General features: G+C 41.7%; 1 protein-coding gene across 1 annotated transcript; it reads left to right on the top strand.

Moving 5' to 3' along the window:
* Positions 1-41: 41 nt before the first annotated feature.
* Positions 42-14,768, top strand: LOC138958472 (N(6)-adenosine-methyltransferase non-catalytic subunit METTL14-like). The gene is made up of 11 exons (XM_070329636.1): positions 42-212; positions 2,839-2,936; positions 4,066-4,144; positions 5,306-5,368; positions 6,255-6,342; positions 7,888-7,978; positions 8,251-8,389; positions 10,442-10,534; positions 11,412-11,525; positions 11,780-12,040; positions 13,678-14,768. The coding sequence occupies exons 1-11, from the start codon at positions 147-149 to the stop codon at positions 13,903-13,905; spliced, it is 1,320 nt and encodes a 439-aa protein (XP_070185737.1). The 5' UTR covers positions 42-146; the 3' UTR covers positions 13,906-14,768.
* Positions 14,769-15,021: the final 253 nt, after the last annotated feature.

Below are 15,021 nucleotides of genomic sequence, written 5' to 3'. Positions count from 1 at the left end.
AATATGCGTCGAATCAGGAACTGTTTTTCTACTGTACCAACCACACTTCCGCTTGCTGCTTCTGCGCGCATCGCGAACACTGCAAACTGTACAAGGCCTCAGTTTTCAGAACGCTCATTACCCTGCACGATTTTCTTAACATAATCATGGGCGACAGATTAAAGGCACTCCGAGAGAAATCTCAAATGCGGAAGCAGCTGCTTGCTAAGGGTGTAAGTTCGCAAATCTCTCTGTTTCTCTCTCTCTGCTCTCTGTCTCTCTAATACCTCTCTACATACAATGGTACATGATTGTGTACGTACAGAGTGGGCACTAGGGTATAGAAGCCGGAATAAAGTTTGTGCGGTTAGTTAAGCCTTCTGTGGGATTAGCTTACACGTCTGACACTTTATCGGCGCTTGTTTATCAATGAAAAATGCTATGGTTGCCTTCAAATTTAATGAGAATTGATTGCTGAGACCATCTGTATCTGTATCTCACTATCTGTATCTGTGGGTTACGTCGCTAGCATCCAGATTGCTGGCTTTGGCGCGACGGGTGGGTGTGCGCAGCGACGACGTTTATCGGCGGCTGGTAGTCAGCGCCGTCTTGAATGCCTCAGTAGAGGCTGAGTGGACAACTGTGTTGTCCAGGTGATTCCACTCTATTGTGGATTGTGGGAAGAACGACTGTTTGTATTGTTCAGTGTTGCAGCGTGGTACAGCGAAACACCTGTTGTTGTTTTTTATGTAATTGTCTATGGGGTTGCTACCAACGTAGTCTGCTGTTTGTCTTCTGGGTCGGATCATGCGGCCAGCACGTTGAGGGGTCAGGAATTTGTCTGGAGGCATTGCCGGCATCAGCCCCTCAACCACCTTGTAGTAGAAAGTCAGGCGGAGGTTTACTCGACGTTCCTGGAGAGTTGGGAGGTTGTGGCGTGTCAGGAGGCCCATAACAAAGCCAGGATGTCTTGATCGGTAGTCGTTGGCGATGAAACGTGCTGCTGTGCGCTGTATGCGTTCCATCCTATCGATGTCCTGCGCTTGGTACGGGTCCCAGACTACGGCTCCGTACTCAAGGAGGGGTCGGACGAGGGCCAGGTAGGCATTTCGTCTGCAGGCTGCTGGGCAGTGGCGGAGGTTTCTGCGTAGGAAGCCAAGAGTGCAGTTTGCTTTCTTGGTGATGCTGCTGATGTGGTTTCTCCACTTGAGGTTGTCCGAGAATAGGATGCCTAGGTATGGGTTGGAGGGGACAGTTTTGAGGATGGTGTTGTTGAGGGAGTACATGAAGGTGGAGGGTGGTTTGTGGGAGATGCTCATGACATAGCACTTGGTGGCGTTGAAGCGCATTCCCCATTTCTCTGCCCAACCTTTGTTGTTGTTCAACAAGACAGTTCAAGTTATTAAAGGTTTCACACCACCATTTTTCTTGGTTTATACCTGGCGTATATGCACTGGTTTACTTAAGTTCATCTTCTGTGTATTTTCAAGTTAAATGTAACATTCTTGACATTTTGCTTGCCTTATAAAAATAATAACAATATGCCATGGTTATAATTAACAATTATCAGTCACATGATCATTAACTAATCAACTTAGACTAAGAGTTTAAAAACTTGTATGTTCTTGTATGTATACCAGATTAGGCTTTTTATGATTATACATTCTCCGGTAAAAGATTAAAATTAACAAACCGGATCTGTGGCCGAGGTCTTGTCGGTGGCGCAAATAAATTAGTTTACGCATGGAGTTACGAAGAAAGCCTACATAAAAATAGTACAATTTTGCGCTCAGTGTTCGCTCTTCACGTATTACGAAGCTCCGCAAATGCGTAACTTGGTGGTCACGACGCTTGCTTAGTCGTTTGCGGAGTAACGAAATACGTGAAGAGCGAACACTGAGCACAAAATTGTACTATTTTTAGTGAAGGGGTATATCTCGTGAAGTCGCGTCTTACTAATTACGTCAAAAGCCTGCATAGAAGTCTATTAGTCTCGGCGATATGGAGAATTCTTTCTTTTTGGGTACTTTACGTCAAGATGTTGTGTTTGATTAGGCCTAAAAAAAAAATAGGTGTGGTTACGGTAACCCGACCTACCCTATTTTTAGGGGCCGATCCTATAACTTTTTATTACATTTGTCAACAAACAAAAAAAAACCAAAAAAAAACGAGTGCAAAAAACGCAATGAAAGCGAAAGCGCCCGTGTCGCACACTTATTTCCCTGTCAAGTAGGTTTAATTTGTACACATTAGAAAAAAAAGTTAAAAAAAAAAAAAAAGTGATTGCCTACCTACCTACCCTATTTTTTTTGGCTATGTTACCGTAACCACACCTATTTTTTTTTTGGCCTTACGTAAGATAGTATTCGTTTTGTTCTTTATATTACGTTGTCGAAGATGAAAGCTCCACAGCAACGTGGCGGAAATTTTAGTGAAGTTGAAATCCACACCTTGCTAGAAAAAAATAAGCAAAGCAATGAGGATTTGTTCAGCAAACTGAACAATGCGGTGACTGCCAAAATTAAACCAAACTTGTGGCATTTCATTAGGAATAGTCGATTCAACCTGCCCGCCATGTTTCTATACTACTGTACACGCGTGCTGCGCAAAGGTTTACGTCAGGGGGGGGAGCTGTTGTAACATTACGGTGAACGTAGCAGCGCAAGTTACGCTACACTCGCGTAATGCCCACCACGTTTCAAGCTTACGGTGTCCATAGGCTTTGCGCATGCGTAAAGCCGCTACGTAGTCGACAAGACCCTGGCCACTGATAAATTATGGTAATAAATTAATACAAAGATCGCAGAGTCACATACGTTCAGAAATACTTCAATCAAATGTGGTCATGTCCATTTTCAGCTTCAACTTGATTCACCCAGCACTCTGAAAGAAGCTCTGAATTTGAGCACAGGCGCTGCAAATGCTGCAAACAAGACTACCTCCGACTCTTCCAACACGTAAGGCCCTATTAGGCCTAGTTATGTTGTTTGGTAAAGCTTTAACCCTTTCGCTGCCAATCAAAACTTATGTGCATTCCTGATTGCCAGGGAATTTTGGAGTTCGGGGTGTAATAATTCACAAAAAATTCTAGCTCCAAACTGGCAGTAGGTAGGTAAGTAAAACCTATGTTATTTTTAAAGGAAATTGAACCAAGAATCTGTTTTTAGTGTCTAAACATGGAAATAATAATTAGTTTGGCTTATAATGATGTTCAAATATGAACTTTTGAAAAATCGGTCCGGCGCATCTTCCGGTGCCTGTGGATCAAACACAGGTGGTTGTTTTGCTTGCTCGAAGAAAGGATCATAATCACTGTCATCTACCTGTTTCCAACGAATCGTCCGAAAGAAGATCTCCCCCTTCCCCTGTCAGTATCCATAATCATTTGCTCCGCCTGTAGCGTCAGTCCGTCTTTGTTTTTCCCTACTAGGGCCCGGTCGACTGTCACCGTTAGCCATTTTGACGAGTCGAGCTTTCTCTCCTCTTCCCTGCCGCCAATGTCGAAAATAGCCTTCAGACGCAAAACCGCGTCACCATGTTTATTCATGAGAATGAGGTATCCTACCAAGCCATTGGCTGATATTTGTGTGTCAGCAGTGACGTAGCATTTCTGGAAAATTCCTGAACTCAGATGACGGGTTTACCCGTCACGTAGGCACTGCGGCTGCACAGGCACATGACAGGTATACCCGTCATAAGGCAGTCAAGGGGTTAATTACCAGAATATTTATTTTTATTGGACTAATTTTTTTCATTGACAGAAGAAAGTTTGATATGAAACGATGTAGAAAATATGTATTCCATAAAATATGAAGTAGGGGTCTAATTCGACCAAAAGTGGGTGCATTACCTGTAGATGCTTTTGCTATATACAGGAAATGCAACTCACTTTGATTTACATAGTTTTATTTTTGCAGTATATTTTTTGGACTGGGTGTCAGAGGAATTGGTTAGAATAGGAAGGGGCGAGACACCTCTGTAGTTATTGTGTAAAAAAACCGACGGACCGACCTATTTTTATCAGCGATGTTACCGGAAACAGACATATTTTTCTTTTTGGCCTTACAAGTTGTATTTTGATTGCAGAGAAGAACTCCCCAAAAGTACAGCCCTAAAGAAAGAGGAAACCCCTGAAGCCAAAGCTGAGGACCAAAAGGAAAAACAGGTTTGGTTTTCGTTTTGAACATGCTTTAATGCAGAGGCTCCTGAAACTCAGCAAATAACCTGGGTATAAATGCAATGGATCCTCAGACTTACCCTGATGAATTCGTTTACTGCGGGTGCAATTTTTCAGAGGTAATCAGAACATATCATAAAAGAGCAAAAGATGAAGTGCATGTGGAAAAGACACTGTGCAATCAGAGTTCTACTGGGTTCTAAACACACAAACAGAATACATGTAGTTTAGCCATTGACACCTGCATTTGCTAGTCATGTAAACACCTGAGAAAAAATGGAATGTTCATTGTTTTTTTCCAGAGACAGCGGTTGTCCTTGAGTGCCTCTCAAAACACGCTGCTGTTGTGTTTACATGACTGGCAAAGTTACACTAGTGAACATATTCAAATGAAACATTGGTAGTAGAGACCAGGGAACCCATACGACTTCGCCGTATTGTGTATGCATGATTGTCTAGAATACGATCAGTACGGTCAGTGGAAAAAAATATGACGAACAAAACATTGAAATGTGCATTTGTTTAAAATGTTTAAGTTAACTTACTAAACGGTGAGACGGATGCGTGTGAAGCATGTTTGAATCGTCGATGTTCAAATGTTGTGTGGAGTACGCACATTTTTCTGAAAATACACCAAGTTTGTTTGAGAATACTCCAAGTGCAAAACAGGGGTTCCCAGGTCTGGTAGTATTTTAAACAATCGTTAATCTGATTGCATGCGAAATCACAAATTTGTGCAGACTTTCCTCGGTGTTCGAACAAAATACTTGTAATTATCAGAAATTTTACCGGAGACATTTTGCATACTTAGGCATATGTTTCAAAGCAATCCATCGGGTCATTCCTGAAAAACATTGTGCTTTTTGCCGAGTTGTGCCTATTCTGTATTCTGGCAGGTCGATTTTGGAGGATACCCTTATTTGAGCGGCGTTCAAGTGACCCTTGTAGAAGAAAAATCATTGATATGAAAGGTTTGCCAGATAGCCAAGTTAAATGCCTTTTAACGACATAGAAAGTTTGAATGAAATGACAGGGGAATGACTGTTTTGGAAGGGAAAAGAAAATGTTGCAATCATTTTTTGGCAGAATTTAGATTTGATTATATAGTGCTTTTGATTAAGATGTTTGAATCTGAAGAATTCTGTGCAGGAGGAAAAAGAGGATGAGTTTGAGAAAGATGAGGTGTACACAGATTCCAGCGCATTTTTGAAGGTGAGTTTAGTCATACATCTTTGATTTTATTCTCAAATGCCAATCTATAGTGAGACTTGCATATATCTATATATATATACAACTTGTGTCTGTGTGTGTGTGTGTGTGTTCGCGATGCACGGCCAAAGTTCTCGATGGATCTGCTTCAAATTTGGTGGGCATATTCAGGTAGACCCCGGACACAACCTGGTCGATGAGAATTTTCAACACGTGCTCTCAGCGCGCAGCGCTGAACCGATTTTGGTTTTTCTGTTCATCTTCCCAGATCCATTCCCAGTAACTCTTCCTTATCTTCTCCAGTGTTTTGCGTTTATCTCCCTTCCTTCGTGTGGCGTCAATCCATATTCCCGTTACTATTAGCTTTGTTTGGCAAGGGAGATAAGTTCAAAGAAAATAGATCAACTGTTATGAGTGCAAATTAGATTCAGCACTAATGACTTTAAAACTGTTGGCTCAAACACAGAAGGTGCAGGGTGGTGATCTTGCTTTCTCCTGTGGATGAATAGTCTTTAGGCCTAAAAAAAAAATAGGTGTGGTTACGGTAACCCGACCTACCCTATTTTTTGGGGCCGACCCTATAACTTTTTATTACATTTGTCAAAAAAATACACACAAAAAACAAGTAAACGAGTGCAGAAAACGCAATGAAAGCGAAAGCGCCCGAGTCGCACACTTATTTCCCTGTCAAGTAGGTTTAATTTGTACACATTATAAAAAAAAAGTAAAAAAAAAAAAAAGAAAAGTGATTGCCTACCTTCCTACCCTATTTTTTTTGGCTATGTTACCGTAACCACACGTATTATTTTTTTTGGCCTTATCATAGTAAAGCTTCAGTATTGTTGCAAGAGTTTGTTTCACCCTCATCTGAATTTTCTTTCATGTTCAGGGAACTCAAAGCGCCAATCCACACAATGACTACTGTCAGCATTTTGTCGACTCTGGAGAGAGACCACAGAATTTTATCAGAGATGGAGGTAAGTGGCATACGTGTTGCAAGCCTTGATGTGAGTGTGTGTTTGTGCGTGTATGTGTGTCACTGTGTGTGTGTGTTAGTGTTAGTAATTACCAGTATCATGTGCTTCTAGCAATGTTATCTTTTTGTTTGTCTCAGAAACACACATACACGTACAATGTTGCTAAGTACATGTATGTCAAATGGTAATTACTCCAGTCCTAATAAGCTTTTATTTTTGATTTGTTTCAATTTGAATCCCTTGCATTTGTAAATGGGCAAAGGTGCCTTTTAAAAATGGTTTGAAATCTCATCTCAAAACTAACACAAGCAGTATTATTTTCTTTATATGGTTAGTGATGATCATACAGACAGACCTGTGCACATCTACGGTTTCTCCGTAATTTCTCCGATTTGTTTATGCAGAATACGGTGCTACGGATTTTTAATTAAAATTCCGAAATTCCGACGTTTTACGCCAAAAAAAACAAACACTTTTTTTCTGTTTTAAGATGTTTTTACTAATTAGTTGGCCGTTGCGCTGAAAATACGTTTTCTGATTTACCGGAAGCGCGCGCGTTCTCCGCATTGAGTCTTTGTTCTTAGACTTAGTTCGTCCAGCGTCTGCATGGCAACTTGTGATTGAAGTGAAACATGGAAAAGAAAAAAAGAGTGCGAGATTCAAATAGTGAAGAGGAGACACCAGCTCTGTCACCAAAGAAGAAGAAAACGGCACAACAGTGCTGGAAGTCCAGTCGGCATTCTCAAGACAACCTGGAGATCGTAAAATCCAGCAAAGGAGACATTGGACCTTTGAACTGTCGTTACAGCTTACCACTGAAACATTTTAAAAACTACTGAAATTTGGTTTGTTTACTACTGATGAGCGCTTTGAGTGTGCACAGGTCTGTACAGAATACAGAAATGTTATTACCGAATATTAGGAAGTCATCATAATATTGTGTTTAAAAATCATACACACTCAAACATTTGCATACATGTATAAAGAGTCCAGAGAATAAGTTAAAATGCATATATTCAGAACAATCAGCATAATTACCACTCTGTCACTTTCTCTCTCAAAGTTATTCGGAAAACTAGCACTGCTTAACACTTTCTACCCCACCTATGTTGACCAAGTTTGTTTTAGCAGAGACCAGTTGTGCTGTAGCAGGTCACTCAGAATTGAAGTAACTGTGTATCAACACGCTGGAATGCAGGTGTTAGATGGACGTTACAGGAAGCGACTGAAGCTAACAGTCTGAGCGGATATATCCGTACCTGGTCAGATAGAGGCATATGAGTGGGTACGGATATATCCGTACCTGGGAGAAAATAAGTTCAATCAATACAAGTAGTTATTACTTACTTACTTACTAAGTTACTAACTTACTTACTTACTTACTGCTCTTCACATTGGGATTTGTAAAATGCCATCATTATGTATTTGGAAGCAACAATATACATATTGTAGCAAAAAGGCCAAAGTCTGGTTCTGACATGTAACGGTTACCAGTTCTGTGGTTGTAGACTCTGTATTTTATTGAGGTCTGTATGCTTTGTGCAGGCCTGGTCAACAGATTTGAGGAGTATCCCAAACAGCGTGAACTGATTCGTCTGAAAGATGAACTTATCGCCAACACGAACACTCCACCTATGTAAGTTAGCATACAAACATTTCGTATTCAGTGTGTTACTGTTAGTTCTGAGTCGGCTTTTCATGAATCTAGGAGGTGGTCTGTCCATATTTGTAAAATACATGTTGTGATGGAAAAAAAAAGGCTCATCTTTTTAAAAGAACGTTTAAGATAAGTGACCCCTCCCTTTCCCACCACCTCTCCCCCCACCCCTAAAGTTAATTTTAACTTTTCCTTCATACCCCTGCTTTGTTGTTCAAAGTTCACAATAATTGTTTGAAACTCATTGACAGGTACCTGAAATGTGACCTTGAAACATATGACCTTCGTGACATTCCCGTCAAGTTTGATGTGATCCTTGTTGAGCCTCCACTGGAAGAATACCAGCGAACACAAGGAGCTGTCTTTGATAAATACTGGGACTGGAATGAGGTATGTCTCTGGGTTTTTTTAAATGTGTGTGTCACAATTGTGTATAAATCCTCTGGCATGTGTCCTGAACCCTGTTCAAGTTTTCTGACACCTGTGATGAGCTTGGTAGCAGCCAAAAGAGTTTGAAGACTGCAGTTGTCTTTTTATGGCAGGAACACTTTGGTAAAGATAATAATTAAGGCCCTTGCAGACATTTCAAAGTGTCTTTTCTTGGGATGTATGCACTCTCTAGCTCTTATTGGAGGCATGCACTCTCTAGCTCTTATTATTACATTACAGGCATAACTATATAAGTTTAAATTTCATTGCAATCAGAATCATTTGATCAATTCGGTACATGTATGTGAATTTCATACAAATGAAAAACACATATATGCTTGGATCCAGTATTCAAAAACCCTTTGACCGGACATGGTACATCTCTGTGAGTAGACAAAAATCCGCAAAAGTCAGAAAAGCCCAGCGCTTTGATTTGGTACAACTGCTTAACTCATTCAAGGCGCATCTAAATTTCCCCTGTGTTCCCTGCCAGCGCGCGATTTAGAGCCATTTTGAAAAAATTAAAAATCAACAACACAAGATAACCTTACATACCTTTATGTTTTTGCAAAGTTTGGAACTTACTCTTACTAGAAAATATATGAAACATTTGAAAGTACATACCTTTTGTTGTCTTCATATCCAGGCAAAATATCCAATTTGAAGCACACAAAAAAACACTTTTTTGTTCTTGAATGAAACACCAGTAACTCACTGTTGCAGTACTTTTTCTCACAAAATCAAGCTGATATGCACTGTTTCAAATGTCAAGAGTGTTGCTGGTGAATCAGAGTGTTGCTGGTGAATCAGAAACAAAAATTACTGTTAAATAGACTTGAACTGGTGAGTGTCAAGCACAATCGAAGCGCGTCTACATTGTTAAATTTCCCTGTGTTCCCTCAAATCGCACGATTTTGACCCATTTTTAAAAAAATAATAAAAATCGACAACACAAAATAACCTTACCTACCTTACATTTTTGCAAAGTTTGAAACTTGCTCTTTTACAAATTATATGAAACATTTGAAAGAACATACCTTTTGTTTCATTTTTCATTTTCATTTTCATTTTCATTACTTTATTGTCCCATCGCTGGGAAATTCGGGTCGCTTCCTCCCAGTGGAAAGCTAGCAGCAACGGAGTCGCGCTACCCAGGTGTCTGCGTGTTTAGGTGTATTCAGCCACCTGCACTTATGGCAGAATGACCAAGGTCTTTTACGTGCCATTGTGATGACACGGGGGTGGGACATGGCTTCCGTCTCTGGGTCTGCACATAAAGTTGACCCGTGTCCGTCCCGGCCCGAATTCGAACCTGCGACCTTTCGATCACAAGTCCAGTGCTCTACCAAACTACCTCTTTGAAGCAAAAGACAAACAACTTTCTATACACAATGTCATGATCGACACTTTCATTGCCCGAATCATCACCCAAATGATCGTCCATTGGCACAAACTCGTCACCAGAATCTAAAATATCATCTCCACTATCATCATCACTAAGGTCAAGATCAGAACCGTACTGAATAAGAAGTTCTAGCACTCTTTTCAAGTTACTACGTCTTGTCAGCAGAACGATCCGCCATCTTGGAAAAGTCAAAACACGTGGGTCGCACACCGTCAACAAAATCAAATTAATCCCAACAATTGAAGGGAAGGAACTGTTTACAGTGAATGGTTCCACTTTAGACAGATAGAAGTTCATTGCAGGGGTTGTTTCCCTTGGTCAGCAGGACCGTTTACACCGTTACAAATTCGTGATATCCGTCGGAACTCAAGTACCGGCACGCGGCCAACGCTAAACACAGGTGTCGGAATTCCAGTTCCGACACGCAGCAAATGAGTTAAAGAGAAGGCTAAAATTAAAAAAAGTGTTCAAAAGTTAGAAAAAAAAATCAAGGGAAAAATCTTGCAGCTCAGAATCAATCACAACCATGCCTGTTGAGATATTTGTAGATGGTGGATGATGATGAGTGTTGTGACTGACGAGTACCTGGCAGTGTGCTGTCATTGCAGATAGAGCAGCTGGACGTACAAGCAGTGGCAGCCCAGCGCTCATTCCTGTGGATCTGGTGTGGCAACGCTGAAGGTCTGGAACGAGGCAGACAGGTGAGCTGTGTTCAGGGTCAAAGAAAGCTTCTTTTTTTTTTAAAGATCTCCAAAAGTCTGAGAAAATCAGGTTTTATATATATAGGAGGGAGTCTCAAAATGGGGGTAAATTTACCTAGGTTATGAAGAGAAAATTTGAAGAAAAATTAAAAGGGACGGGGGGGGGGGGGGGGGGGGGGGGGGGGGGGGTTGGTGTGTGTGGAGGGGGGGCTTTGGGGTGTCTTAAAAGCGGGTTATTCGCTGTATCTTTGATGGTAGAGTGTCTCTCTTCGTGTTGTAAAGACTCTTATAGTAATACTTGTAAGCTTACGCTTGTATGTGAAGGCAAATCAGTTTGTGACAATCTACCTTATACTTGCACTGATATCGTTTGAAGTAACCAATATGTGACCCTTCACCACGGAATGAGTCACATGTCACATTTGCATGATTTTTATATTTTTACATTTTCTTAACGAGTTGCTTGATATGCTCTGTCCAAGGGTGAAAACAGTTTTAGAGAAGAGCGAAAACTTTTCGAGTTATAAGCTTGTGACTAAGGTGATTCTCACACTGATACCTGACACCCCCCCATACTTATATTAGGCCTAGCGCAGAACCCCGCAAGGTGACGTCCGACTCGGTCCGTGGTGGAAGGTCACATATGGTCTTGAGCTTAATATGTTATGTTAGGTGTAGTATGCATTATGCTAGTCAATGTAGACGATAAAACATATAGTTTGCGCTTATATTTGTGACTTTAAGACTTCTTAGCCATGATTTTTGTTGGAAATCTTTGATGAAAAACAGAATTACAGCTGCTCTGACCCTTAGAAGAATGTATGGCACCCATACAATGTTATACATGCATTACATCCTGTCTGTTTGTAATTTGCAGTGCCTAAAGCGTTGGGGTTTCAGAAGGTGTGAAGACATTTGCTGGATCAAAACCAACATCAAATCCCGACAGAACAGGAACCTAGAGCCAAACGCTGTCTTTAACAGAACAAAGGTATGCAACTCTGTGGTGATCATGTTATGGTCAGATTCACTTACTCTGGTTCATTTAGCAGTTTTGTTGCACAAGGTTTAAATGTTAAATTGAGCAGAGTGGTTTTTTTGGGGTGGTTGTGGCAGTTTGAATATTTACTTGCATGTTTAGTTTGCTTTTCTTTTTATATTTCCTTAGTGGTGACTTGCTTTTGTTTATGTTTACTTTCACGAGTGATATTTTGTATATTTAAGAGAATTTTTTTTCAACTTCAGGAACACTGCCTTATGGGCATCAAAGGCACAGTAAAACGCAGCACAGACGGCGACTTCATTCATGCAAATGTCGACATCGACCTCATCATTGAGGATGAGCCGGAGTTTGGAAGCAAAGACAAACCTGAAGAGATCTTCCACGTAATTGAACATTTCTGCCTGGGGAAAAGACGTCTTCACCTGTTTGGTCGAGATTCCACCATCCGACCTGGCTGGTTGACATTGGGATCTGGCCTTACCTCGAGTAATTTCGATCCTGAGGTTCGTCTCCTTTCATCTTTCATTGAAAGACTGTTCAGTATTGCTGAAGTGTGATACAGTATTTTACCGGTTGAAATGAGAAAATACTGGAACAAAATTGGCTGCCGGTCTGACCTACCGGTTGATGTTTAGAACTACCATTTATTGTTTGCTGGTAAAACAACAAAACCAGTACTCTGAGTTGGACTTTTGCTGGTTCCAATGACTAGCCTATCGTTTTTTTCTGGACTGTTTCCATCATAAAAGTGTGCGTACCGGTTTGAAAAAATACTAGCGCCATCACTGTGATAAAATTGGAAAGGTTAGGTTGTTCCTTGCTTGAAAGTTTACAGTGTTTGCGAGTGAAATCCAGTCTGAATAGCACTGTATGTTTCCGTGTCTTAGCTTTTTTGGGGCTTTAGAAGTAGAATGGTAAGACACCTTCACATACTATAGGACATCACCCAGCTGCCTCAGGGCAGGCTGTGCGCAGATGGTTTTTCACTTTGCGTACATCTGCATCACATTTTTGTGTTGTTTAAATCTGGTGTGTAATAAATGTTCTATCAACACATAATAACACTAATAGAAATTGACAGTAATTGCGGGGCGGGGATGTAGCTCAGTCGGTAGGGCGCTGGATTGTATCCAGTTGGCCGCTGTCAGCGTGAGTTCGTCCCCACGTTCGGCGAGAGATTTATTTCTCAGTCAACTTTGTGTGCAGACTCTCCTCGGTGTGCAAACACCCCTGTGTGTACCGTACTTTCCGGGTGACAAGGCGCTTCGTTATACAAGACGCACCCCCTTCTTTTTAAAAAATATTGTAATCCAGTCACCCATTGGACGCAGGGGGCCGATAGGGCGCACCAAAATGACCGAGTGTTTGCCATGAGAGGTGGTTCCCCTGTCATATCTGAGAGAGGAAACACTTCCTGCACCGGGGTCAGTGACCGGTCAGTGACCGACTTTAACTGAGTGAAAATATGTGTACTCTGTGTGTGCGGCCAGATCAAAGGCATTGTGATAGCTGGGTAGCCTTGTTTATAGACACGACCTTCTTCCCAGGGGTCAATGACCCAGTTTTTGCCATGAGAGGTGGTTCCCCTGTCATATCTGAGAGAGGAAACACTTCCTGCACCGGGGTCAGTGACCGAGTTTAACAGAGTGGAAATCTGTGTGTGCGGCCAGATCAAAGGCAGGGCAGTACCTAGTAGCTGAAACATGCCTTATCACAAGTTGTTTGACTGGTACTCAAGCGGTCTCTTTATTTTTTTTTCGTATTTCATACACGGATTAGGCGCTTTGTTATACAAGACGCAGGGGTCGAACTCGAGGAAAAAAGTCGCGCCTTATGACCCGGAAAGTACGGTACACGCAAGCACAAGACCAAGTGTGCACGAAAAAGATCCTGTAATCCATGTCAGAGTTCGGTGGGTTATAGAAACACGAAAATACCCAGCATGCTTCCTCCGAAAGCGGTGTATGGCTGCCTAAATGGCGGGGTAAAAACGGTCATACACGTAAAGCCGTGGGAGTTTCAGCCCATGAACGAACAAACAAACAAACAAACAGTAATTGCATAAATGAAAATACTAATATTCAACAACAGTAAGAATTTTCATCCATCTTTCTGACATTATTTTGTCTGAATTTTGCAGGTGTATGCAGCGTTTTTCCAGCAGCAAGAAGCCATGGTAACCGGCTGCACAGAAGAAATTGAACGGCTGCGCCCCAAATCACCCGTCAATAAGAACAAGGGACCAGGGGGTGACAGAGGGAGGGGGAGGGGGAGGGGCGGACCCAGAGGAGGGCAGAGAGGGGGACACATGCAGTCCGGCATGGCCGGTCCTAGGTACGGACAAGGCAGGGGCTTTGGAAAAAGGTGATTTGAGCGTCAGGAACCACCTGCTGTTTGAACACATTTCAGACAAATTTGACAAGATGGAACAAGCGCTGATGAGCACAAGAAAGTTACCAACTTGGTGGGAGCCAGCCGCAGGGTCGGATTTGTTGAAATTGGTTTGTAATTTTAACCAGTCCAACATTGCCCCTGGCTCCTGCCCGGTTGGTGACTTTCTCGAGCACATAAGCTCAGGACTCACAGTTGAGGCACGCTTGTCAAATAAACTTCTTGAGACTGACAGTGAGAAGCTGAATTTTTTGTGGCATAGTGCTGATTTGTCTGGTGTTTGGCCAGATATTTGCAGTCGAGGAGTTGAACCGAGGCTGCAGGACCAAGACTTACACTAGCTCAAAGTTGCCTCATGTCCATTGTAGGATCGTGGGTCCATTCCAGAAAAGTGAGCCCCGGTTTCTTTGGAAGCTCTGAGTTTGTGCTGTTGGATATCTCAAAGCCACCTGTGCTCGGGACCATCTGAATTGTCATTTGATGTAAGCGCAAAAGATTTGATCATGTTGGTGATCACAATCATAGACTTGGCAATAAAAAAGCAACTTGGTGAAGTCTTTAATTGGTGTCACGGCTATTGTGTATATTAAATGTAAATGTGAGCATGCAAGGGAGACGGAGAGAGTCTTGTGTACAACATTGTAATTTCTATGACATTTGCAATTACGTTGGTGATCACATAGACTTTGCAATGAAGAGCAACTTGGTGAAATTTTTAATTAATGTCATGGCTAGTGTGTATTTTATATGTAAATGTGAGCATGCAAGGGAGACAGAGAGAGTCTTGTGTACAACATTGTAATTTCTATGACATTTGCAATTAAAGTTTCTCAGGTTTATGCAAGTGTGATTGTTTGTACCGTATCTTCAGGACTACAAGGCGCTTCTTTGTACAAGGCACAACTCGACTTTTTACTTAAAAACAAAAGAACCACAAGAAGGGCAAAGCCCATACGACTCACATGCTTTACACATTTTTCCTACCAAAATACATGTGACCTTGACCCAAGGTCAAGGTCATCCAAGGTCATGCAACACAAAGCTGTTAATTCAAGACATAGGAAGTACAATGGTGCTTATTGGCTCTTTCTAC

The sequence above is a fragment of the Littorina saxatilis genome, linkage group LG2 (genome assembly GCF_037325665.1).
Source record: "Littorina saxatilis isolate snail1 linkage group LG2, US_GU_Lsax_2.0, whole genome shotgun sequence".
NCBI lineage: Eukaryota > Metazoa > Mollusca > Gastropoda > Littorinimorpha > Littorinidae > Littorina > Littorina saxatilis.
This window is presented reverse-complemented; position numbering and strand designations above follow the sequence as displayed.

Bases quoted from the DNA above. Each gene is read 5' to 3' on its own strand.
- LOC138958472 (XM_070329636.1), top strand. From the start codon at position 147: ATGGGCGACAGATTAAAGGCACTCCGAGAGAAATCTCAAATGCGGAAG. The intron at 4,145-5,305 runs GTTTGGTTTTCG...AATTCTGTGCAG, and splicing joins AGGACCAAAAGGAAAAACAG to GAGGAAAAAGAGGATGAGTT. The intron at 5,369-6,254 runs GTGAGTTTAGTC...TTTCATGTTCAG, and splicing joins ATTCCAGCGCATTTTTGAAG to GGAACTCAAAGCGCCAATCC.